The sequence below is a fragment of the Hippoglossus stenolepis genome, chromosome 5 (genome assembly GCF_022539355.2).
Source record: "Hippoglossus stenolepis isolate QCI-W04-F060 chromosome 5, HSTE1.2, whole genome shotgun sequence".
Lineage (NCBI taxonomy): Eukaryota > Metazoa > Chordata > Actinopteri > Pleuronectiformes > Pleuronectidae > Hippoglossus > Hippoglossus stenolepis.
In genome coordinates, this window is record NC_061487.1 from 20,551,079 (window position 1) to 20,578,037 (window position 26,959).

Consider the following 26,959-nt stretch of genomic DNA (forward strand, 5'->3'; position numbering starts at 1 on the left):
CGTTGAGCATCTGGCCGCAAATCACGCCCGTTTAACCCTGTGCCCACCTTGTCACGCGGGGGGCCAAAACTCGGAGAATGGGGATGTTAACCGTGATGTATGAGTTGCCATTAAGATAATGATAATAAAACGGCGGGGCCGATTAAACGAGCATCCATTCATGTTAATTGTTCTTATGATGAAAGGTCAGGCCCAGCATGTGTCTGAGCCCCGGCGCCACAAGCGACGCTTCTTAATGAGACTTTTTCGATTAAATTATCCGCAGGGAAACAAAGACGGAGGCCATTGCTTTCTGCCCCCAGCCGACACCCCAACCACACGCTGCGTCTCAGAGGCGTTTAGGAAGGTAGTTTGCCAACTTCATCAAATGTTACAGAGGAGGGCTTGTTCTCCAACTTCCTCCGATACAATCACCGCAAACTCTTGAAGCTCCACAACCGTTTCAAGTGTGTGGAGGGAAGCTGGTGTACCAGCTCGGCACAACATGCAAACATGCACCGACACACCTCCTTCCTCCTAAACGCTGGATTTGCGTTTCCCCTACTGACGTGCAGAAGTGCCCCCCCATTTCCTATGAGGATTAGAAATGATCAAAGCTATGTTCATTCCACACTCACATTTCCTCCACTCCTAACAACAGTCAGGAAAACCCCCATCGGCCCACACACACACACACACACACACACACACACACACACACACACACACACACACACACACACACACACACACACACACACCTCTGTATCAGCCAGCAGGATAAGCTCCAGGCATGCTTGAGAGGGCAGGGAGATATGCAACCAAATACTGCTTGGAAACTTTCTATTACCACTCATAAATTCTCAGGACGTTTCGGTGTGTTTTGTTGCCAAGTCCCGTGCTTGTCAGGGGACTCGTTTATAGGTGAATCATGCAGCTTCACGGCCCTCCTTCATCCTTTCGAATTGGAATGGCTCCCTCCATGTCACTCAGCCGGAGACGTATTTAGTCTCCCAACCACATTATCCTCGCACTTCAAAAGATGTCCTATATTTCAACTGTGTTCCACTTTTTACCTCCTTTCTCGCTATTGTTTAGACGCTCGTGACGACTGCCCTCTTTTCCCGGCCTTTCGCTGTGTCGGCCCCGGCTGATGTATAGATGTGTGCAACTGTGTCACTGTGAGTCTAATGAGAGGTCGCCGAGGACGGGGCAAGAGAAAACAGCGATTTATTTGTTTGTGTGCGTTTGTCAGTGTGTGAGCTATGTGTGTGGATTTCTGTCTGCGTGCATGCCAATAAATGAATCACAGATGTGTAGCGAGGAAGGGGTACGTTTTGAATATGAGCACTTCCCTTGGTGCTTTGGGGCTCGGGTCCAGCCGCAGTGGCATTGAGCTGGTAATTCTTCACCCTGTGATCAAAGGCCCGGCTCCCAGTGCGCTCCCCCAACCACCAGCCTCTCTCCACTCCCCCTTATGTCTCCCTCCCTCCCCTGTTCGTACTCCTCCAATCAGAGCCCGGAGCAGCCAGGCGTGAGTCATAACCCCATGGCACCGTTGCTTATTAACCCTGAGTCTTGCAGATCTTACACTGGTCCCTAGACTTTTCCCCCTCAAACCCAACTTCCTCCTAAAACTTCACGCTCGCGCTGCACCCACACTTATACAATCTCTTTCAGTCCCGGCCTTTCTGAAAACCTTTTCGACAGCTGCTACCTCGTGCCTTCCCCTCCTATTTTAGCCCCTCGAACAGTTTTGATCTCGCACACATGATGCAGTCTGTCATGCCCCAGACAGAAATCCCTCTCAACACCCATAACTTTCAGTTTAGTTAAGATATTTCATGCTCACTTTCCTCCTAACCCCCTTTTCACACACCTGTCTACATTTATGCACTTGACGACAGAATCTCAAGCACGAAGCAATTCTTTTTTGCACCAACTTTCTCTCTCTGATTGTAACTGCTGCTTGCTGCTCCTTCTATTCTAATTCACGCTTCAATAGCTCACATGTGCCACTCAAGCACGGGGGCCGTGTATATTCGCTCACTCTGGCATCTCCTAGACATGCTGCTGCAATATTCTCAAGGTTACCCTCAATGTTACCCGCAAATCTGGGTCTTTTTATCTAACACAAATATAGCCTGGAGCACGGAGCCGTCTGATGAAAAATGCAGAATAGAGCCAGAGCATGGCGGGGAGCAGGGAACGAGTGTCCCACTTTGGCCTATAAAAAAACACCTGCGACAGTTGGTGGTCCGCTAAATGAAGGCAGCCCCGGGTTGTGAGCAGTGGGCCAGACCAAAATGATTGCCATGAAACAGGCTGAGCCAACTGGGAGCTCTGGTGCCTCTTTTCATCCTGGCCCAACTCCATCACGCGACCTTCTGGCCCCGATCCTCCTGTCCCTCCTCTCTCAGTCTCTCAATTACTGGGATATCTGTGATTTTCCTACTTCTTTTATTCTGCTCTCCAATATTGTATTAGATTTTGTCTGTGCAGTTGGTCATGTGCGACTCACGGGAAGTAAAGCAAAACTGAAATTTATTTTGTGCCAAACAATGAACCAGAGTAATTGACTTAAATGTGAAGACCGTTTTACACATGGCAGAGGTGAAGAAAGAGAGATGGAACTGTAGAGGTAGAACAACAAATTAATTAAATTGTCATTTCATCTCACTTTTATTGTCAAACTACTTTATTTAAAGGAATTTACGCTGACAGGGAACAAGAGGCAAACTTTGATGACAATCACTAACAATTGTGGACCCAGCAGGATGAATCATTAACCCTTTGGTTAACTTTTTCTTTTCATCATGAGGTCAGCGATTTTGGTTTTGTGTGAAATGGCTCAACAACAGGTGAATAATATGTTTGAATAAAGGGCCGGGCAATAAAACAACCTCAATTATTGTTAAGAAAAAATTCCAAATATAAAGAAGATAAAGTTTATTTATGATCCAAATATCAGTTAAAATTTGGGTAAACCCCATATTTGCATAATCCTATTAGCCTTTAAAGGTATTAGGCTACAGCAGAAGGCTTACCTGTTGCCACGTGTTGGGTGAAAACGAGGAAAAACACATTTTATATGTAAATGTAAAGTCACAGAAATTAGGTCACACATCACCTGTGATTCAGGGATGGTTTGGGAGCTGGAAGAACAGCAGAACGATATCCGTTGTAAAATGAGCAGGTTACATACGTCAATGAAGACAAGAAACACAACAAACCCCATCCCATCAAGTACAGGAAGCCATTGGTCCTAGCACACGACAGTCTTTGGTGGTCCCCGGACTTCTCACCTGGCATCACCAGCAAGCTGACAGCTTTAGTCCAACATGAAATGTCACAAAAGTTGGGTGGCAATGACCATTGGCTCAGACATTCAAGCTGCCCACACGATGATATGTAATAACTCTGGATAGATCCCCTGACTTTTCATCTGGCGTTATCCTATGGGCAGAATTAACATTTGTGTCCAGTGCTTTGGTTTAGGACCTAATAGCAGCAAAGCTAATGACATTCCCAGCTGCCTCGGTTCGCTCAGTGCACCAATGTGCCTGAGTGGAGCCTAATAGACGACAGTCTCACTCCGACATGCTGACGAACCGTATCTGCTCTCTCTAATCAGCCGTTGTTTAAACTCCAGTGACGATAACTTCATCATACGAAGTCACATCGAGCAACTGTTTATATTGTGACACAATGAGAGGGTTGAAATCCTCACAGTCCTCTAACTATGTTTAAGTGAGAGAAAATGACCCGTTGCGCAGCCTGATTTCACCTTGTTTAAGGCTGTTGCTTGGAAATGCCACCGTCTGTTGTTTGAAAACCAGATGTGATAATGGACTGCTGCTTCACCACACTGAGTATCGTCCCCACTTAAACTATCGTGTTTCCATGTTATGAAGTACAGCATTACATTTAATCAATAAATTAATTCCACTTCCTTTGTAAATATTTATATTTAGGATGTGATTAGTTCTATATGGGCCTTCTTCACAGTCCCAATATGAATAGTACAGGAGTGTCAACAAGCTTTTTACTTTAGTAGCACTGGTATTGAACCTTTTTTGAAAGTGACGTCCTTGTATTTTGTCTGTTACACAATTTTTTATGCTCATGCTAATTTAGTTTTATTTACTCTCAAGCTTGTGTTTTGCAATTTTGTGTGTAAATTCATTCCAATCTTCTTCTTTTTTTTATCGATTGTTGAAAGTGATGTTTCCGTGTCATCTCTGATTATAAAATCGGAAACTGCCTTGAAATAAGCTGTCAAGACTTTTTGTAATTATTGTTAACAAAACACCAAGTGATCATTGTGATAAATATTTGTGAAACACTGCTCAATCATTGGATGTCAGGGAACCAATATATCATTGCACAGGGTTCCCAAGCATCGTAATATTAAAGATCAGTGGCTAAAAAAAAAATTATTCTGAAACACAAGAGCACTTAAGTCTGAATTGGACCATCTGTTAGAATCATTTCAGCACAGACTGACCACGGCTGACTATCGTGTGTTTCATCAAGGAATAGTAGCCTACAATCCTTTACCTGCATCAACCAATGAGAGAATAGTCTCATTTGACAGATGCAAAACATCCTGTTCTCACCAGAGCTGCAGAGAGAAGCTGGAGAGCAGAGATGTAAAAATACATTGAGATGCTTTTTGGTTCTTAAAAACCCACAACAATCTTCTTATGGATATCAGAACTTAATCACAGGAAAAGTGTAAAATATGCGACCTTTAAGAAAGCAATTGTTGATGCTTCAGGCATTTCTGACTCAAATTGTTATTCACCTCTGCCTCTGAAATCCCAAATCAATATCTCTTCCTCATTTGATGCTCAGCCTGGGCCTTATAGATTGACAGTCACACACACACACACACACACACACACACACACAAGCTACCCTTTCCATCTCCCTCTGATTCAATTGTCGATGCCTATCTAATGTCCCTGCAGTGCCACCACAGCGTCAGCTGTGCTAACTAAAGTCAAAGGAACAAGGCATTGATCACGTAATCGAATGACGTTTCAATTAATGCATTTCGGAGGAGTGTGAAGGAGACCCTGATGGGACACGAGTGGAGGGGAAAGTTCTGCAAGTACAGTTTGTGCATGTGTTTCCATATGACTGGTCACATGAGCCTGAACGTAATTGTGCAGCATTGTCAGCGGAGCGTTGTTTGCGTGTCGTTCCGAATATTCACCAGCATGTCAACTTCTTAATGGGGCCGGCAGAAACATTAGCCAAAACTATTGACGCATTGTCCCTCGATGTGTCCCCGCTCTGGTTTTTCTGACACACACACGCACACTCTCACAAACAAAGATGTCCTTCACATCAGAAAGCTGATTATCAAACGTAAGATGAATGTCAAGAGACTCATGATGAACAGCCCCTGCCGGTCCTGCAGGGGCCTTGGCATTTCACAAGCTACCTCGACTGAGGTCTGACGTGACAAGGACATGTCATCCTGAAGCTCTTATGAGTGGCACCGTTAGATAAAATGATGTACTAGCAAAGCCTTGTGTGACTCTGCCGCTCGTGTTTACTTTCAGTGATACCCTTCAGCTTGTCTGTAATATGAGGTAAGCACTAAAGGACTAATGTTTCTCATCTTATTCCCCATGTCTTTCTATTACGATATCTCCCCTGATTATTTATTCACAGACGTTTCCTCATCCAACCCTCCCGGCTTCCTTCGGCGACTCATTCTCTTTCCCACCTCCTCTGGAAGTGTTGGAATCCGTGTCCACACACACACACGCACGCGTGCACACACACACACACACACACACACACACACACACACACACACACACACACATCCTGTTACACGTAGCTCTCGCTGCATCCGTGGCTGGATCTCACTCTCACTTTTTTCTCTCGGTGCCACCACTCGCCCACAGGCAAAGTCCTCCCAGTTTGCTACACCCCCCCCCCCCTCACAAACACACACATATACACACCCTCCAGCCCCCTCCTCCTCGCCAATCAGATCATCTGGCTACCGCAGAGTCATTTTTACAAATTTGGCCACTAATTGGGTTTCTCCTGCGATTAACTTAATAACAACCTTCATATTAGAGTTTAATGTACCTTAATGAGCCCATTTGTTGGCCAGTGGCTAATTAGGTCTGAGCTGTTTATAGATAGCTCACATTGAATGATGGGCATCACTGAAACACTGTGTGTCAATCGGTAATGAAGCTAAGGCCTTGTCCTTTGCTGTTAAACGCCGGCAGCCTTGTATAGAGCCCCCCCCCCTGAAAAAACAGATTATACGGTCCTGGTTCGTGGATCCGTCTGTATAATTTGTGAGACTGCGCAGCATTAACATTAATGACAGCTCCAGGGGAGCAGAATAGAATCCATTTAACATTGACTGACAAATCTTCTTCCTCCTCGACAAGCATTTGGTTTTTATTAGCGCTGATTGTATTCAGTGTTGAGGAGACTCCTTTTGTTCACTCTGCAGATCATTAGAATATTTATATCTGCCAACTGTAGACGCACATGCGCAGCCGTAGACCATCAGGACCCCTCAGACAGACTGACAAACATGGGGCGCCACTGGTCGAAGTTTTAACAGATCCCACTGACATGCCAAGCCCCTCCCCTGGAGTTTGAGTCTGCATGGGCCTTGGGTTTGATAAGGCAGCGGGTGGATGATTACACAGGGAGCTGGAGGAGGTTGATATTGGGCCGCCCCCCAATCGCATGCCTCCAGGTTAGCATGCTATCAAAAGAAGGGGTTTGTTTGAAACAAGGTTGTCTGACTGCACACAGCTGCAGCTCTACGATAAAGAGGGGAGGTGTGATAGGTGAAGTATTTATTCCACGACACTCTCTGTCCCCTTTTGACCCATCTTTCTAGAAACCATCACCCTTCCTCGTCCCTTATCTCTGTATGTTTGTGTTGTGTATCAATGCTGTATTTGAGTTGTTAAATACTAAATTCCACACCCTGTGTCAAAGTTACTTGAGCTGTATATGGACACCGGGTGAATACTATCGGTGAACACATCTCTTTCTTTGTGTCTGTTCTTATTTTCGGAACCAACGATAAAAGTTATTTGAGGCTTTGATTCTCTACAAGTATTTGCATCTTTTAACTCTCATCAAGACAAACCATCTGCTAAAGGATTGCTCCAAACAGTTTTTACCTGCCATCTGTTGGCTCCATTCAAAGCTTTTTTAGTTGTATCCCAACACAGTGTGGGTTTGCAACATCTCTTAAGGAAAAGAATTTGCATTAAACACTATACTGGCTGTGTAGTAGACCCAAACTGGCTCTTTTTATACCTGAAGGAATTGTAAATTGTTTACGCTTCCCTTCTTAGCTCAGAAACTTTTCATAATAGACCACACGTTCTTTGATACAAGACACATATATGTGCACTAGTGAATAATGCAATTAATATATATTTTTACGAGACCAACAGTGAGATCATATATAGGTTAATAACATTTTTGAAAAGTTTTAAAATAAAAATACTGCCTTTTTCTATTTACACCTAGCATGAACTAGAATCTTGTGACAAAGGAAGATTAAAGGCTATAATATTCATACAGTATGGAATGGGGGTGTGCAAGTGGAAATGCCGAGATCAAAGTCAAAGTGAAGAGATTTAGGTCAAACTAAATCAGATGAAGATATCTTTTGCATTTCGAGTTCAAATTGAAATGTTAAGCGATATGTGAGTTGCCAGTGTTTCATCTTTTTCCGAGTTTGCGTGGTTTCTCCTTCTAAACAGAAAGTTTCGGCAGAATCTCTTCGGATACCAAATATTTGATACCGGACTGTATTTGTGTGCTAAATGAGAAAGAATTTCCCTGCTACTACAAACGATTCTGAAGTGGACTGGCTTCAATTTGACCAATTCATCTATGCTATATTGTCTTGAAATTTAATGCTTTTTCTCGACATTTGAACTTTAGTCTCAACATCTGCGACTTTATTCTCAAATGATGAAAAAAGAAAGTCCTCTTCAATACCTCCACCAAGGAGGTAATGGTTTCCACCCTGTACATTTGTTTGTTGGTTGATTTCTTTGCCTCTGAGCAAAATGTATCACAAGACTCTGAGGAAGGCTGTGGTGTGGATCAGGAAAGAAACCATTAAATGTGTGGATCTGAATCAGGGGCAGATTCAGTAACTTTTACCCTCTCACTTTAACATTGTGAGAAAATTGGCATCTTTCAACATTTTCTCAGATAATAATTCATGGATCTTGATGAATACATGAGGCACATTCAGGGATCTGATATCTGTGAATGTGTGAGATTTGGAAGGGGACTGTTTGGCTGTTTGGCTGTTTGGCTGTTTGGAAAATGAAATGGAAAACAAATCTTCTCACATTTTCTTCTCATGCCTGGTCCTGCTACGCTGTAGCGATTATGTCTGTTGCTTCTTTAGATGGGTATTAACACTATTGTTTCAATAATCCCGTGCAAAACTGGATCAGTTAGTTCTGAACCTGGAGAAATTAAATCATAACTGTTCCTCACCCAGGCCAACATCATATTTTTCAATCATAAGAAAAAGTTTCGACCCTGATTTCACAGTTTACTTTAGCAAACCTGTCCCCAAGTTGTTTAAGTCTTCTCCTCTTCTTGCTTTAAATGAAATAACAGTGCAGCCGTCTGATAACTTTGCTGTAACGGTGGAACTACTCGAACCCCGTGAACGGTCCCATGCCCGCAGTTTGAGACTCTCTGTCCCGGAGCGAGCGACCTCTGGTCTCCGGTTCTCTGCCTCCGACTCCGCCTCTCTCTCAGCTCCAGCACATGAGCGACCGTCTCCCCCGCCAGGCTGCCGCCACCCCGAAGCCCCTTCCAGCCCCAGCCCGCACAGCCTCCCCCCGCAGCCCTTTCCCCTGAAAACCGGACTCCACTCGGCGGCCCCGACGCGAACCCGCGGCTCCCTCACGCCGAACGGACGCTACGGAGAAGGAAAGAGAAAAAAAAAAGTTGTGGAAATTACAATAGGAAGGAGAAGTTTTTCCTCTTTTCGCCCCCAGTTTTGTGGCCCCGCGGCGGGGCAGGACAGCTCGGACAGGCCGGGGGGAGGCGGACCGGAGACCGTATGATGTGGATCTGGTACCTGCTACTTGGTTCCGGCTCGAGAACAGTTGGTAAGTTGGATTTTATTCGCAAAGTGGTGTTGTTGTGGCGGCGCGGACACGGGAGCACGGTGGGTTAGGAGGAAGAGGAGGAGGAGGAGGAGGAAGAGGGGGGCAAGCGTGAAATCTTTTCCGCGGCGGTGCGAGCTTCAATCCTCGGATTTATTCTGCCCGAGTTTGCTCGGAGTCTCTGGAACAAGTTCAATGGAGAGAAGTTTTCATTTCGACTGACGGGGGCCGTGTATTGTCTGGAAAGTGGGAGCTGGAGCAGCAGCTTCATACTTTTCCGTGCGTGTCCAAAGCACAGAAGTGGCTGCACGTCCTCTTCTCACCCAGCATATATATTTATATATATAATGTTCTTGTTACATACAACCCTCCCGGCTTTATCCATCCACTGCCTGTTTGACCGGATCGAGGTTGTAGCCTCCTCCAGGCTCACTTATGACCGGGAGGTTGTGTTGTTGACAGGACAGTGTTGACAAGTCAATCTGGTCTCCGGCCCCGCCATGGCAGCTGTGGTGGCCCGGAGGTGGAAGCGTATACACGGGTCAACCAGCTGGCTCCTCCGTAACCCTTCAGTGTACTTAGCTTGGATTCTGCATCGGTGTCTGTTACTATCCACCAGAGTGTGAAAAAGTTCTATTATGATTATAGTGACGAGAATTATCATGGTAATCGGTATTATCGCTGTATAAACAACAGTAATTTCCCCAAGTTTTATATTGACATTATATACGTTATCAATAAAAATGATGATAGCATCTTCATTATTTATTGAAGGTTGACAACTTGCTGTTTTCAGTGAGCACGTTGAGCCCAAATATCAGAGTTGGGACAAAATATCAGCGTTTGTCAAACTCACGCAATTTGGCGTCAGTGGATGTTAGCATCTGCGTCTGCATCTTGGAGACTTGCTGACTTTGGTAGATGTTGGAGAGTATCAACCCCAAATCATCACGGTAATTACGGTAATTAAAGATTTAACGGTACAAATAATCGTTAGGAATCGTCACGAAACCGGAAATCGTTTCATCCCTACTATCTACAGGTCACAATTTGGTCGATTTTACATATCGTATGTTTAAGCTACGGTAGCAAGGTCCCGTCGATTCACATTATCGACCAATGACAAGCCAGTCTCAGCTGTCAATCATGATGTTTCACCCCATATTTTTAGCATTAAAAATAACTTAATAAAAGCAATCTTATCCGACTTACACTTGGACATCCATCAGTGTAATAAGAGCTGCCTTAAATGACAGAAACCATATTTGAGAAAAAACTATTATGTGTCTGTGCACTTTGACTATTTAGTTTGGTCCATGTTCCATCAACTAACATGGGTGAGACAGGGTTTCATGATCTACACTGAAGCCAGCCACCAGGGGGCGATCAAGCTGGTTTGGCTTCACTTTTGGGGAGCTGTCATGTTGTCCCTTTATTTACAGTCTGTGAGTGTAACAGAGGACAAGTTTTAATGACGTGTGGTGACCTAAACTGTACTCACATTTAGTTGTGTGAATCTTGTCTGAGCCAGTTATTGCAGGAAGTTAGTGTTTCTTCCACGTGGCCCAGGCACATACATAAAAGGCATTTTTGTCAGTGGGAGTGAAGCATAAATATCATTATATTAGGTGTGGAGCAGAGTTCTATTGTTGGCTGCCAAACCCCCTCTTCATTCTTCTGCATTGAAAGAGCCTGTGCACATGATTGATGTCATAATATCACTGAAGGTTGCGTACTTAAGTACTGTTTATGTGTTGTCAGCCTTGAATAAAGTTGTACTTCAGTCTTGTATTAGCTCATACCCCCTGACCAGGGTAATAATCAACCAGAATGTGTGATGTATTGTGTCCAAGTCTGTATATCAGTTAGAATACAGCACAGATATTAGCAGCCTAAAATTGTCCTCTCACAGGACATTGCTGCTACTCTAGCCAACAATACTATTAGGCCTAAATTGAGTGTTCTGTCAGAATAATGTGAACTTAATTTGACATTAGGGTCTAACACGTTTCAAAATCTATTTTGGGTCCTGGGTGATACCTATTAAAATGATCCCAATATTGACATATGAAGATATGCCAATTGACACTGGCAGAATATCCACCCCACACTGAGTCAGTGCTATAAATAATACGACAAATGGAATATGCATTAACGGAGTAGAATATCCATTGTAGGTGAGATGTGTGCACAAGCCTCAGTGTTTTCTCCAAATATGCACTGTAAGAATAAATATTTTGCTACCTACACCTACGTAATTGCAACCTTGAATGTGGCAGATGCACAGATGTTATGTCTTCCACACACTTGTCCTCATGATAAGAATTTTCCAACAAATATAACAAAGGTGTCATTTAGACCCAAGGAATCATCACACTTAGGCTACATCCACATTACTAGGTATCAGTTTTCACTTTTAATTGCTACTACTACTACTACTACTACTACTACTACTACTACTACTGAGCTGCTACTAGAGCCTTCAAGCACCTAGAGTAGAGAACTTAGGAAATGCTGCTGTCATATTTTCTTTAACTCTAGGGCTACGTTGTTAGAAGAAAGGGACACATTGATAAACAATGATGCGGTCGCCCGCATACGCTTCCTGGTTGTGTTTTATTGACTACTAGTGATGGATGCAAAGCATTTCCAACACTCTCTTTGAGTAACTTCCACCTCGTCGTCAGTCCAAGTAGAAAAATCCCTGCTCTTACCTATCATCATTGCAGATGCTTGTTTGTAGTATTCTCTGCAACAAAGAACCAACTGCAAAATAGACCGTCTGCTTCATGTTTATAGCTAAGCCCTGTGTACATGAGTGCTCATGTGATATGCATTTTTAGATGTGTTAGTACAGACACAGATTTCTTTTGGAGCTAAGAGTCTCGTCGTGATGGAAGTTGTTTTCATTTTAAAACGGTGTATTGAAATTAAAATGTCTTAGTATTAGGGTTGCAAAGGGGCGGAAAATTTCCGGTAAATTTCCGGAAACTTTCTGGAAACTTTCCATGGGAAGTTAAGCTCGGGAATTTTGGAAATTTGGACACTTTTTTTGCAAATGTTAGCTTATAACAGGTAACTTAAATGTAGTTGAAAACAAGACTAGGCAAGCCTAGCTCAGCTGGAACCTGGATGCAGCTAGTTGGGAACATTTTCTGCCAGAAACGTAAACCTATGGATTTCTGTTGTTTTTGAACGTCTTTGTCATTACCTAGCATATTGATTACTTGTTACACTGAAGCCATGTTCATTTTAATACCAAGTTTATTTGTATACAGTAGGCTAACTTTTTACAGCAGTGAGAGTAGGATGTATGTATGTCCACACAAAAGTACACCATCACCTCGATTACTCGCGGCTGTTGGGGTCCATCAAAAAAGCGAGAGTTGGGCTACTTATCAAAAATAAAAGTAATTACCGCAAATTAAAGGCTGAGCAATAAAAACGTCATTCAAAACTCTATTTTAATGATGTATGGAATGCAGCACACGCTGTGTTTCTTTGAAAAGGATGTAGCTAGCTATTGTAAACCAAATTGACAGAATTAATGGATTGTTTTATTTTTCTCTCAACCCGACATGATCAAATGCGTCAAATGAAAGTCCGAAGTCCTCTTGTCCGAGAAAGCACGCTGTATCCATTATCGATTGACAACGCAAACAGGTGACTGTATTTATAGTCCACAGGAACAAATTGTCTTGCCGGCAAGTGGCTAACGTTAGCAATTCTAGATCTTGCAGCATGATCTTGGTTAAAACAACCAAGATCATGGTTGATCATGGTCGATGACATCAACATCGCTTTCTCCTCCGCTGAGCCACAGGAGACATTTAACACCTGTGAACTACTTCCCATTAATTGACGTTTATGTGTAAAACTACTTCCCCTTCGCACTTTAAATCCATTTCCTCTAAAGTAAAAATATATTCAGAAACCACCAATACTCATCTCCAACATACTGTCACATAGAGGAAACTGCTGAGGTCAGATTTTCATATTGAAGTCCATCGTTCCTGCAGGTTTTGATAAGTTTTCACTGACCGGGTTCTATCCTGAGATCCACATAGAGACGGTAGAGTTCTACTCACAAATGGATTAAGTCAAAAATGTCATTATCAAAATTTGTATTAGAAATGTTTGCATGCATGTCTGCTTATGACAAAACAAAATGTTTATATTTATGTCTGTATATGACAAGGTAAATACAGTTAGTATAAATTACCCCAAAGTTTCCAGTTTATTCCCATTAATTCCCGTATATTCCCGTTAATTCCCATGGAAAGTTTCCAACTTTGAATATTCCCGGAATTTTGCAACCCTACTTAGTATGGATAGAACCTAATTTAGAGTCATAAACACACTCAGCAGAATGTTTCCAGTACTCTTACTCCAGTACTTATGCAGTTTTGGTCATTTCCCAGCAATGTCTCAATAACTTGCACAGCTTCAGGTTTTCTAAGCAAATGTGCCCTGTACTTTCCCATAAATTTACAGCATTTGCTTCGGGTTAATATTTGCTTCTGGTTAATAAAAACTTTGTTCCCATGCATACACCCTCTGTTCCATACTTAGGAGTGAAGTAAAACACTGGGAGCGCTGGACCATTTCCGTACCCCTGCATTCTACTCGCCTTCAGAGATAAATTGGTCCTATGATGTAACATGAGCTTCAGCCACACAATCCACTGACAATAGAATGTTGCCGCGCTGTTACAAACAAGGCTTGTTGTTGGTAGAGTGGTGAGCAGCCTGGAAATATATTTAAGCTGGTCTGCTCAGCCACACACCAGGGGAATTATTGATATGAATAAATGGAAGTAGCAAGTCAGGAAGATGAATTAGCTTTGCATCGGTTATTTCCCACTACGCCCGAGGAAGATTATTGCTTGTTAAGGATCGGCATCGTGATATGTGTAAATGCCAACTTTAAAAAATGTTTGATTAGATTGCTCTGGTGCCCTGTGGTGCTGGGGTCAACTGTCTGTATGCGGATCTTCTACAGATATGTATGTGGTGATCAAATATGATATATTCGTTTTCTTTACAAGCTTTTAAATTAGGTTTCTGCTTCATTTTGTCGTTGGTCCCTCAACAGATATATCAGTTCAGAATGCATGTCCTTGTCTGTCGCATTGAGCTTAAATGTGCGTATAACTGCATAGAGAGACAGCTCGGACATTTCCCTTTGATTTATATGCACTAATGAGATGCAGGACTTCAGCTTGTCTCCATGTGTTTAAGATTCAAAACTACTCATACGTTTGTATTAATATTATCTCCTGACTTTTCTCCCCCTTTCATGAATAAGTCAACTCACAGAGCTCTCAGAGCCCAAGTCTCGCTCTAGTGAGGAATTTTGGATGAAACCTATCAAGGTTAATATCCAAGATACTTTGTTTTCCCAGTGTGGTAAAAGTGTCTCCTCGACATAAATGTGTTCCTCATTACTCTGCCTGTGTTACCAGGCCATGCACACACACACACACACAGGCTGGGTGGTAAGATATTTTAATTCATAACCAAAAACCTTTCGGCTCATTTCTCCCACTGAACAAAGGGACAGAATCTCATTGTCTCCAACTTATTGTGCTTTGTAATTTCTGTGCTGTGGCCTCTTCCCAGAGGCCGGTCCAGTTGGACCAATAAACTGCTGTGTTTTTGTGCTTATCTTTGCGTGTCTTTGAAACAGGAAAGAAAGACAGAAGGAGAAAGAGTTGTTGACATGGTTGAAATGCTTCCAGCCATAGTTGAACAGAGAAGGCCGGGGATTAAGGGCCAGTGTGGCTTTAGTTCCCAGAGTTGTTACACAAACCCACATGACTGGAGTCATGTTTCAGACCTCGGTAACAGCGCAGCATTAACTACTGTAAGCATGAATTGTATGGATTCTGTGTCAACATTTATCCGTCAAATGTAACTCCACATTAAACATGATCAGTAACTCATATTTTGTAGGATCTTTGACCATTATGTATAAATGATGTAGTGTTTATCTCTGTGTGGTATGTAGGTTAGCATATCTGATCTTTAAGCCATGTTGGAGAGGAAATGTTCCATGAAGTGTGGTTATATAGTGACATGTGGATTGAAGGAGACGTAAAGAAACAGAGAAGAATAAAAGGAGCTTGAAAAAGTTGGTTACATATTGGTTTTTAGTTGAGCCAGAGGTGATGTGATGATTGTATGGTTTTATCATGATTTGAACGGCTCCATGATCCTTAACACTTGGTTGACCCTAATAAAGTGGATCCATGCTATTTTCACAAAACATCCAAATGATCGCTTACTAGAAGGCTGTGCTGATTGGCCAAATTCTATCACATGTCTCGATCTTAGAGTGTCTTTCATGTGTAACGTACTTCAAGCGTGACCGTGCAATATGGCAGATGAAGAGCTAGTACTAACAAAGGGCTCGACATCAGAAGTGTGGCAGTGGTTCGGCATTGCAAAGCCAAATATTTCACAAAGCAAAGTTATCTCTAAACTTTGTTGGGAAATGGTTGGAACTTCCGGAGTAAGTGATATGGCAAATCTATTCAACCACCTTGAAAGGAATCATCTGGAGAAACAAGAGTGTTTTATACAGGTCAGTAAAACCCCATCATCTTTATCTCAAGTGGTCCAGAAACAACTTCCAACGTTGACAGTGCATTAGAGCAGTTGAATGAGCAATGTTCTCGCTTCTACTCTCTTCCCCTTCTCGCCCCCAGTGTTCCAATTTAATGTTTAAAAAAAAATGTATCACTGTGGGTGTGGGCCACGATGTTATTGACAGAAGATTGTTCCCTGTGTCATTGAGTCGAGGTAAATCAATGCCCGTCTCCCGATGTGTCTGCCGAATTATTCATGGTCTTTGAGCACTGATTTCCATCTTTCACAAAACAGTGACTTTGATTTAAACCATATTTTGTGGTTACTGAACAATCAAAGTTGAAATTGTCAATTCAGAGTGTCTTTACAACTAATTGCTCAAAGATCACAAACCTGCTCAAATGTATGAGCTGGAAGGAATAATTCTTTAGTAGAAAAACATTCTACACACGGTGAGCTGTAGATTGCAAGCATGCAAATTGTCAAAGGGAAAATCACAATGCAGCACCCAATTACATCTGACAGTTGTGCATTTAAAATAATTGATGTATTTTTACTGCTGTGATAAATATCTGGTTCAGATGTAGTTTCAGATGCAGCCTCTGCACAGATCTGTATCATTTGAGAACGTGAAGTGTATTGTGTATTGTTCACACGATACATCGATTGGTGTAATGTTGAGTTTGGTCCAATGTTTTGAAGCTTGTGAAACAGTTGACCTTGAACTTGGTTACCTGTTATGATGATATAGTCTAGAAGTGGAGACCTTGAAGGATCCGAGCCTTAAAATGCGACTCAGCTATTAAGTTATGGATTATTTTGTTTAGAGCTTACACAGCACATTTGCTCGTTTTTGCGTGGCTCAGTCACCTTGGTTTCCCAAATTTTATCTTCTTACATTGGGGCCTCCTCAGAGAGGGAAACGACCCACTGTATGTCTCACTCGTGTTGCTTATCCTGCTGTCAGACAGGGAGCGGACCCTGGCAGGCTGACAGCTGGCTCCCCCGCTGTCCCCCATGATCAGCAGTCATTTGCTGTACTGGGTCTCTCAGCCGCTGCCGCAGCCAGTGTGGACACTGACAGGCTATTTTCGTCTGAAATTCCAACATCCCTCTGTCAAACCAAACAAACGCTACCTTAAAGGTCAACAAAAACTCAGAGAGAAACAGAGATAACATCAGGCTAGCTGATCCTTGGTTTGTTGGTGGACCCATTTGAAAATATACAGGGGTATTATATATCGGGTGTTATTTATTTGTATCTTTATTTGACTTTGATTTGTCCCTTGAGATGTCCAATATGACTAAGGGTTTGAAAATGGATGTTTTCAAGAAACTCAAATGATCAACACTCACATAATTTGTGCAATATGAAGATATATATTTTTATTGTTTATTCTGCAAACCACTCTTTATGGCAATATGTTTTGCTTTGCATGAAGGAAACTTAACCAACAAGAAAAGGACTCTGACTTGCTTCGGCATTAAAGAGGAGCTACCTCTGTCTCACGGGTGTGGTTTGGGGATGAAAAAAAGAGATCATACAGCAGCAGTGCCTTTCAAATTATACTTCAGACCAGTCTGCACACCAGACTCAAACTCACCAAAACACTTATAACAACCTACACAAGAATCATGCCAAACAGTGCAGTAGAGAGCCACAAGAGTACAGTCGATTTCTCCAAAATCCCTGCACTCAGATGTTGTAAATTACATTTGCAGACATGGCTCCAATTTACACGCTCAAGAAAAGCTACTGAGAAACTCTTTGTATCATTATCTGGATATGAAAACACCTCTATAAGGAATCCAGGATATGATATTTTGGTTGCAAAGCCCCACTGACTGATGGACAAATGAACAAATGAGTTACATTTAGGCAAAATAAATTGTTATTGATTAACTATGAAGAATATGTATTAGATACATGAAAACAAACAAGTAAAGTAATTTGCAGGCAGTGAGCAAAGCAAGATGGTGACTGTACAAAGCTCAACAGCTCAATTGTCCCTAATATCTTGTACATTCACAGATCATTCACTTTGAACAAGTGTTTCATCATTCATGCGTTGGGAGTCGTATTTGTCAGCTTCCAAAAGTCTGGTGATAATTATGCAGCAGCCTCATTTATAATTGTTCTGCTATAGTGATACAGCCCTGGCAGTTTCAGCATTCCAGAGAGTGGCCCAGCTCCATCTACTAGCTTAGGACCTCGTAATTAGATGCAATCATAGTAAACATTTTATTTTTACCAAACGTTTTTTTGATTGCAATCACATTGACGATTGCTTTCCATTTTTCTCTCGTTTGTGTGCCAAGTGTGATTACGCAAGCACTCAGTGTCATGCAAATTGTCTTAGCAATATAATGGAAACCTGTTTGTGGAAGTGTTGCGGCTAATGTATTTAACTGCTGAATTAGAATAATCTTTAGGATTACGGAGAGTTTTGGTGGAACTGCTTCTTTTCCACAACAACATGATTTAGTATTGTTCAATAGGTCATTGGGAGAGACTAAGTCCAGCACTCAATGCTGGCTAATGAAACAATCCTGCTGAAGCTGAAGGGAAACTCACAGTTATAATTGAGGTTACAGAGAGTGAAATTTCAGTAATGTGCCTACTGCTCTGAATCCCCTATCCTGAACATGGTGTAGCTGTATGTCTTATTCTGACAGATTCTTTTTCAGGTAATATTATCACCATGGAGACATTTGCATGCCTTTATGTGCCTTATTTCAATAATATAATTCTGAGAGCAAGGGTATCTGGCGAGACTTAATAGATCCAGAGTAGAATGCAGGTAAACCTCAGTTACTTAGAGGCCTACCCCTGTCGTCAGGAAAAAGTATATGGGAGAGATGTGACCTGCCCTTCTCTTTGCACTAGATTGAGATTTAGTTGACAGTGCCAATGGAATCCTCTTCCCCTATTATTGCGTGTTCACAGCCACTCGTTTGATTTAGCAGCCTCTCAGGTGAAATTCCAATCAAAGGACGTAAAAGCTATTATGCACTTGAAGCTACTCCTCCAGGCAAGCGCATAAATGAACAAATAAGATCAATCTCAACTCGGCTGACTTGAAATAATTGCCTATTTGTCACAATTAATTTCGGAGCTTTGACTCAAGACCCCTTGATATTTATATTGAATTTCCCATCATTACATACCTGAAAACCTGCTCATTAAGTGGAGCTGAATCCAAAGAATTAGTCAGTGTGTTAAATGGAAGATGAAAAGGGTCAAGACGGGCAGGGATAATTTCCCTGTCTGTTTGAGGCAGAAGAGGTGAAGTGATGCAGACGGTGGAGGTTAATGTGTGAACAGGACATGACATCTGCCTCTTGCTTCAAATGTGCACAGTCTTGATTCACCAGTGCTTCTTCTCTTTCTTCTCTTGCAGAGATTGTGCCTTTGAGTCACTGTGTATGTTCGTGTTTGTGCACTGTATGTGTAAGGTGCAGTGTGGATGCACAATATGCAAAAAGGGTAATCCTCTCTTGGACAGGGACCAGGGGAGGCGAGGCGCTCATCTTCACAGGAACTAATCACCCGATCCCTCCTGCTGTTTACAGAAGCAGTCTCGCCAGCCAAAATCAAATGCAAAGCCCATGTTAATTGCCTTAATGCTGCCTCCCTGTCAACCATGGCTTGGCAGCAGCCCCCGGCACAAGGCCTTGTTCAATGAATACCAAAGACGCAAAGAAGTACACCTTATATTTGCATCAAATTTTTACCCACTTGTATTTGGCTCAGGAAGAGCAAAAGTGCGACAACTGGTGAAAGTAGGGGAACCAAAATCACAGAGAATAGGACCCAAATTCAATATATGACAAAGCAGACAGGACCTTCAACGGGGGAACAGACAGGATGTTGGCTGGGATCATGACACTGGGTAGAAGAGGCTCGGGGGTTGCAGGGAGACTCATGTTTCCTTCTTGGGGATTCAACCAATAGATATCTCAAAAAAAGGATCCGTCAGGATCCGAGAGGGGCCTGGTTGGTTTGGCTATGCTGGAGGCTAGCAGGCAGGGATGTAGCATTAAGATGACTGATGGCTGGCTAGCAAGCTTAAGGCTTGACCACTGAAAGTTTGCAAACTAGGGTGCAGACAGGAGGCTAGCAGACAGGGGTGTCAAGAAAGTCCTGAATCCATTCAGGTGAGGAATTTCTCACCCATGGTTTCAAGAATGATTCTCTGCCTGCCTGCTTCAGTACAGTCTCTTTACAGTACAGTCTCTCCGCGGGACTGAGGCAAAGCAGAAAATAGGTCAGTGGTTTATTAACAAAAAGAAGAACAAAAAGCTTGGAAGGTGAGGCAGTAAGGCAGCAAAGGCAGTACGAAAACAAATCCTTAAGGAAGAGGTGAGAATCCTAATAAATCTACAAATAGCAGGCAAAAGGCAAGGCTAGGCAATTTTATTTATAAAGCACCTTTCATATACAGAGGTAGATTCAAGGTGCTGATAGGGTGACAATACAAGATAAGATGAGGAACAAGGGCAAAAACAAGTACAACTAAGGTAAACACAACAGGGAACTGAATGGGACAAATACACGATTTTGTATACATGAGAGCTAATTAACTAATGGGACAAAGGTGAATATCTCAAAAACTCTGAGACCTGGAGTAAAATGTAATTTACGTAATTTATGTGAAAATGAAATAGAGAAAAAGTAACTTGTCCAGACAGGATGACACGAGAAGGTACATGAATGGGTTGGCAAATGAAAGTGGAGGTTGGCTCGTTGTGGAGAGGGCAAAAGGTTCCGTCTTGGCTTAGGTCATTATGGTCAGGAACTCTCCGTCTTGGTCTAGTGTGTCAGCGACGGTAATTGAGTCTGTCACTGTGCAGCCTGCTCTAATGAGGAGCTGCAGGCCTAAGATTTGACTAACTTCTTATATGCCCAGGATGATACGTCAGCCTGGCCATTCTGAGCCTAATGACTCCCAATACTTAATGAAGGATTGGTGGAATGTTCAAAGACTTGGACAGGGCTTTTGTGTTATTGTACTTGGGAGAGTTAGTGCACTCTGGAGGCTTGTTTAATGACATTACAAGGCTTTTGATTTCCTGTCGGTGCACTGCACCACTGATCAAAAGTAGTGTGTTATTTCTGTTTGTATTTAGGCCAGTGTTCCTTTAGGTTGAGTCTCTGTTATTGATTTGCGACAGATATATAATTTGCCATGCCATTAAGAATTCTACACAATATGAGAAGACAGCAGACCAATGAGTGCTCACTTTGTACATGTTTGCGTTAATAATGCTGAGTACTGCCAAATGCACTGACTGGTAATCAGATCTTTCAGATAACGCTAAATTCCCTGACAACTAAATAAACCAACCAAGAAACTAACAAATGGACAGAGGAAAAAACACAAATCATGTGGCAAAGGTTGCTGAAAAAAAAAATCCTGTGCTTCCTTAATATCCACACGCTATTGAGGATGTTTGTGTCGACCACGCAGCTTCCACTAGAGTTGCAAGTGTCTTGTACACAAACCAGTTGTGCTGGAAAATAATTAATTTTGACCTCATGTGATTCTCATCTTGTCCATCTGTCCTGAAGGAACAGCACAGCAGCTGATAATAATGGATTATGATAGTTTCCTCCTTGACTGACCTCTGCAGCCACTCACACACTCCTACACACACACACACACACACACAACATAAGACCACGCAGTGCAGTGGAGTGTTGCTTTTAACTCACCATCTTTTAGCTTAGCTCAGATCAGCAAACTAGCAGGTTTCTCTGTCAGAGCAGCCCCCTCCACTTCTACCTGCACCACTGCCCCTGTCTCCATCACTATAGATAGTACTGTTGTAGCAGTGGAGAGGAGAAATAAGGTGGATGGCACTGATGGCACTAACTGCTGCTGCAGACTGATGCATTTTTAATCATCTTTCTCAGCAAGTCACTGATGCGCTGCTTTTGCATTTTCCCCGGCTTGGAAATTGACCAAAGGCCATCAGAAACAATGAGTAGATGCTGATATTGACCCAGGGAAAGGGACATGGAGGCTTCAAGGCACCGTAGCCCTGACAGTGATTCTGTGGTACGGACATCACAAGTCCTGATCTTATGCAGAGAGATGGAAATGGCTTTCATCACAGGAGCCCGACTAGCATTATGAAGCTTTTTTCTCAATGCAGTGTGAGAGTACACTTTAGCCATTACCATGACAACATAAAGGTCTGGGGCTGTGTGAGTGGGTTTAACAGAATTATGGGTGTGAGTAATGCGGCCGATCTCTCAAAGGGGGAAGTGAAGCCGGATGACGCAGGCTTACCAGCCGAAAAGAATTAAGCGGCAGCCAGGAGAAAAGATGGTGGCCGTCGACGCTGCGAAACATGTCAAGGCAGATTTAGATGAGCAAATACCGTGCACACAAAAGCTAAAACACACAGTCAAACACAGAACGCACTGAATGACACAAATTAACGTCTCCCACGCAACCACACTCTGTCACGCAGACGAAAGTGAAGAGCTTAACGGAGACTAGGAGTGAGATATCCATATTGTATGAACTCATCCCCGTGGCTGTAATTACCAGTTTGAAAAAAGGTTCACCCAGTGCGCTCATGACCTTTCTCATTGGCGCTCATGTCTTTTCCTGCCATGTCACTTCTGCGTTGGCGTTTTTACAGATAGCACATGGACAAATCTTATTGAAACGACCTTTCGTCACAACATCAGCTGCCAACGATTCATACACCCTCTACATTCGAGCCAACAGATCCGTTTGACTTATTACCATTTTGACTCATTACCATTCAGTTCAGTAAATAGTATATTATACAGAGCAATACAGGGAGAGGAGACGGATGAAGAGAAAGAGACAGAGAGCACGGGGCAAGGTGGCACTCTATTCCCTCATCTGCATTCTGCCAAAACAAACATTTCTATTGTAATGGCCCCCTGTCAGTTCCCCTTTACCCCCTTCCTCTAAGGTAGTGTCACTCTGTCTCTTCTCCCATTCACCTTGTGCTCTCTCTCTTTGTGTCTCGCTATCGCTCTCTTTGCCCTGCTGTTATTTTTTCTTTTTTTTGGCAGATAAAGTTAATTCCCACTGCTTTTCAACCCCTGCAGGGACTCCATGGCCTGGCTACACAATTAGGAGCTCATTACTTGCTAATACACAGACGAGAAGACAGACAAAAGGAAGTCTGTGCGTTTTCTTTTGTCGTGAGCTCCCTGCTTCTCATTCTCTCTCTCTCTCTCCATATTCCCCCCCGCCCCCCGGCACTATTTAAAGTAAAAGGGTGCAATTTCTCTGCTTTCCCTTTCACTTTCCTCTTCATCATACCCTCTGCTGCAGTACATCCTCTGCATAATGAACCTGTGTGTGCTAACAAGAATTAATAGTTCAATTTCCATCGCCAGAGCATCGTTCCTATTAAATTAAATGTACTCTCAACACATGTGACATTTGAGTTTCGAAATGCCATTTTCTGGCTCATTTAGCAACAGGTAAGCTTAAGTGTTTCATGAATTCTGTTTACTTTGCTATTTCTTTTCTCCCTTTTTTCTTTGATGGTTTTATTCACAGTTGTTTTCTTCCCATCATGTTCAGTGCTCAGGCTGTGTGACGAGAAGCAAACTGCACAAAACACGAGTCTTACAGGTGCAACATAAGGTCAGCTCTGGCAGCTTCCTTCCGTGCCACTGTCTGCTTCAATTCTCACTATCTGGCCAGCCCTGGCTCTGCGGAAATGCCAATTTTCTCGGTAAAGTGTCTCGTGGCGTGGCAGTCGGATGGAACCGTGTGCGCGCGCTGTTTACCGTTGTGTTGTGCAGCGGCCGACCACATGATGAAAGGGTTGCAGGGGAGTGTTGACATTTATTTTTTGTGTTGCCGAGGGGAGAAAGTGCCGAATCAAAATGAATGGGATAGATGTGTTTGTTTGACAGGGGAAGCAATTCCCTCTCAGATCTGATGGAGAATTCAAGCCTGTAAGAAGATATGAGTCTCACAGGCGTTGTTTGTACTCGGGCGCCCATCTCTGTGGTCACAGTCCGGCCATTCTTTCCCTTTTTTCCTGTTTGTGTCAAGCAATAGGGCTTTTCTGTCCGATTTTGACTGGTGAGCAGCTTGCAAACAACAAAATCTTATTTTAGTCATCTTTCTCCTCCTCATCCTTGTCCCCACCTCCATCAGCTCCTCTTTGTGAAGGTAATCCCAAGGTGATATTAATAGGCTGGGATGCTGTTGAAAATGCCACAGTCATCTCTGAGAGGATTAGATGGACAATTGCTTCTCTGAAACCCCAGCCAAGAAATGACAACAAAACAACTCTTGTAGAGTCACTGTGCAAGTAAGTCGCTTTTTGTGCCCTGAACTGTACTGTGCTGGCTTTTATGTCCTCAATACTGGGCTTCCACTGTAATACATTTGCTGTATGTTTTAATCTCCATTTTAATGAAGCGCAGATGGACTCATAAACAGCCAAAATAAACTGATGCGATGGGATTATAGGCTCAATGTGATGTGTGATCCCAGATTAATGGAGGAGCAATGTATGATTAATGGGACCTTGTTTTGCCGAGCCAGGCTAATTTGAGCAGCCACCGTTCTAAAGTACCTAAGGTGGTGTAAGGCAGTCATTTCAAGGCTTATTTGATAAAGGAGAGGCCGCTAAATGAATGCATAATAATAAGGCAGAGGCTAATGAAATAACCAGTGTTGTGCTCAAGTTGCCAGAGAGCTGTGTGTGCTTATTTGTTTGCAACGTGTGCATGTTTACGTTTCCAATAACCTCTATGGATGCATACATAAGGACACAGAAATAGCTCCAGGAAATAATTACTTAAACAGACAACTGTACATTGTGTTATACAAACAAACGCATATATATATATATATATATATATATATATATTAGAGCCCGAGTGATATGGATTTGAAGTGTGGGCCATTGTCGATATCAGGGAGTTAATATATATACATTGATATTTTACAGTTTAATCATAAACTTGATGATGAATTACTATGCATAAAAAGAAAAAGATATAGACCAAATATAGATAAACAAACTCGAGAAAAGAAACATATAGTATATTAGTTCCACCCATGCAAAAGAAATCTCTTCTTCACTGCTGCTCCAAAACAGCAGTTGTGCTGCACTGCCCTGTTGTGTAGCATTAGCCAGAGGAAGCTAATACGTCGCCAATTTGGCAGTTTCATGATGGAAAGTCCCACAAATAAAACAATGACATGTGCCATATGCAAGACTTCAGTTTTGATTGGTAGCACTTGTGTTGCCAATTACAACACTGGCTATCTCATAAAGCTTCTGAAGAACCATCAGATGAAAGATCATGAGGAGTTCACCTGAGCCAGGTCATACAACTATGATGGAAATCATCACTTCCATACAGGGCTAGTAGAATACAGCTAATAAAATATGTTATCAGTTAAATTTTTTTCAAATTCACTGGTGGTCCAGGTAAGATGACAGGGAAGAGGACACATATCTATGAATGGTTCATGGTTTGGCCGACTGATAAATCTGTCAGGCTTGAATATGTCCTTTACCTTTTTGCACACTTAACTCTTAAAAAGCAACCATTAATAGTACATTACATTACATTACATTTAGCTGACACTTTTATCCAAAGCGATTTCCAATAAGTGCATTCAACCATGAGGGTACAAACCCAGAACAACAACAATCAAGTAAGTAATAGTAGATTGAAAAATTTGAAATAAATTATAAATCTAAACATACAGACGTCGTTTAATATTTCATAATATAAATGATACTTCCACTGACCCTGAATAATATATTATATATCATATAATATATATATATATGTATGTATGTATTATATTAACCAACTGTTTCAATTGAGTCTTTGAAATCTGCACATTCAGCAACTGGTCTTTGTTCAAAATCCACAGTGTTTCTCTCATAGTCTCTTTATGGTATTTTCTTCCCCTCTCACTCTGGTGCTATTTCAGACCACATGTGCTTTATCAATAATGCAGCGGCTTTAACAAGGCTGAGGCTTTTAAGAGGGTTTGTCAGTGCCCCTCCCGTCTAGATGCCTGCTAGACTCTGGGTGGCCACATCCTCGTGGAGAAGTCTTTAGATTTTGTGCTGAAACCAGAAATAAACCCCATCGTTAGCCGGCATTTTCGAATTCATTTTTATCATCATCAAGGCGTTTTCTTTTGAACCCCAACAATGCTGGAAAGCACTTCATACTGGTAGGGCAAGACGTCACTGTGTCGCCAGGGATGCAAAGAGCTGAGCACTGACTGCATAGCTGTAGGCGTAGATGAACTAAAGCAAGAAAGGAAACATCGCTCTATTAACTTCGTATTCTACTTGAACATATTTTGTTTGCATTTCTATGCAGACAACAGAAGACCCCAGAAAGCCTCATGCTACACTGTCAGTGAACTATCTTTTCAGGCGAAACCCAAGCGGTGCAGCCTGCCTAATTTTGTGTGTGTGTGTGTGTGTGTGTGTGTGTGTACGTCTGTGTGTGTGTGTGTGTGTGTCTGTCTGTGTTTGTATTAGTTACGAGGGGGTCTTGAAGAATAGAGGGTGTTAGTTTTCTGACTGATGCGAAGATGCCATAGGAGGTTAGAAATCCTTTATACTGCCATGTTGACTAAAATGTTTGATGTGAGTCTTGGAGAAAAGATGCAGTGCAGAGACAATAAAATAGCATCTTTATAACAAGCAATGACTGGAAAATGACTGTTCTGATGTACCCATATTATCCCATATGTGCAGCCTTGGCTCAGGAGGTAGAGCGGGTCATCCACTAACCAGAAGGATCGGCGTTTCAATCCCAGGCTCTCCCATTCTATGTATCCTTGGGCAAGATACTGATCCCCAAATGGCCTCTATGTGCAGACAGTGTATGAGTGATGTGTGATGAAGGGCTGCACATAGAAGCACTGTATGAATGTGTGTGTAAATAGGTGAATGGAAAAACTACTGCTTCGAGTGGTCATCAAGATTTATTCGTTCACATATTGTGCATCACTGTTAACAAACTAAAATGGTTGCTAACATAGGAAAAAACATTAAAAATATAGATATCATACAACCTATAGCTCCTCTGTCTTCCATTAAATACAATTTTGCTTACAGTATGAACAAGAAACTATAGTGAGAGTCTGTAGAAGAGTAAGAGTAGTAGAGTATAAGAGTATTATGTGTTCCTCCCACAAGGGTAATGCTGTAAAAGTTAAAGTTAAGAAAGACAAAAGAGTTAAT

General features: G+C 42.3%; 1 protein-coding gene across 1 annotated transcript in view; it reads left to right on the top strand.

Annotated features, from left to right (window-relative positions):
• Nucleotides 1-8,653: 8,653 nt before the first annotated feature.
• ldlrad3 (low density lipoprotein receptor class A domain containing 3) overlaps nt 8,654-26,959 on the top strand; it is a 76,185-nt gene continuing 57,879 nt past the window's right edge. The window contains exon 1 of the mRNA XM_035156906.2: nt 8,654-9,131. Coding sequence (XP_035012797.1) covers nt 9,083-9,131 — 49 coding nt within the window. The 5' untranslated portion in view covers nt 8,654-9,082. The remainder of the gene's footprint in view (nt 9,132-26,959) is intronic.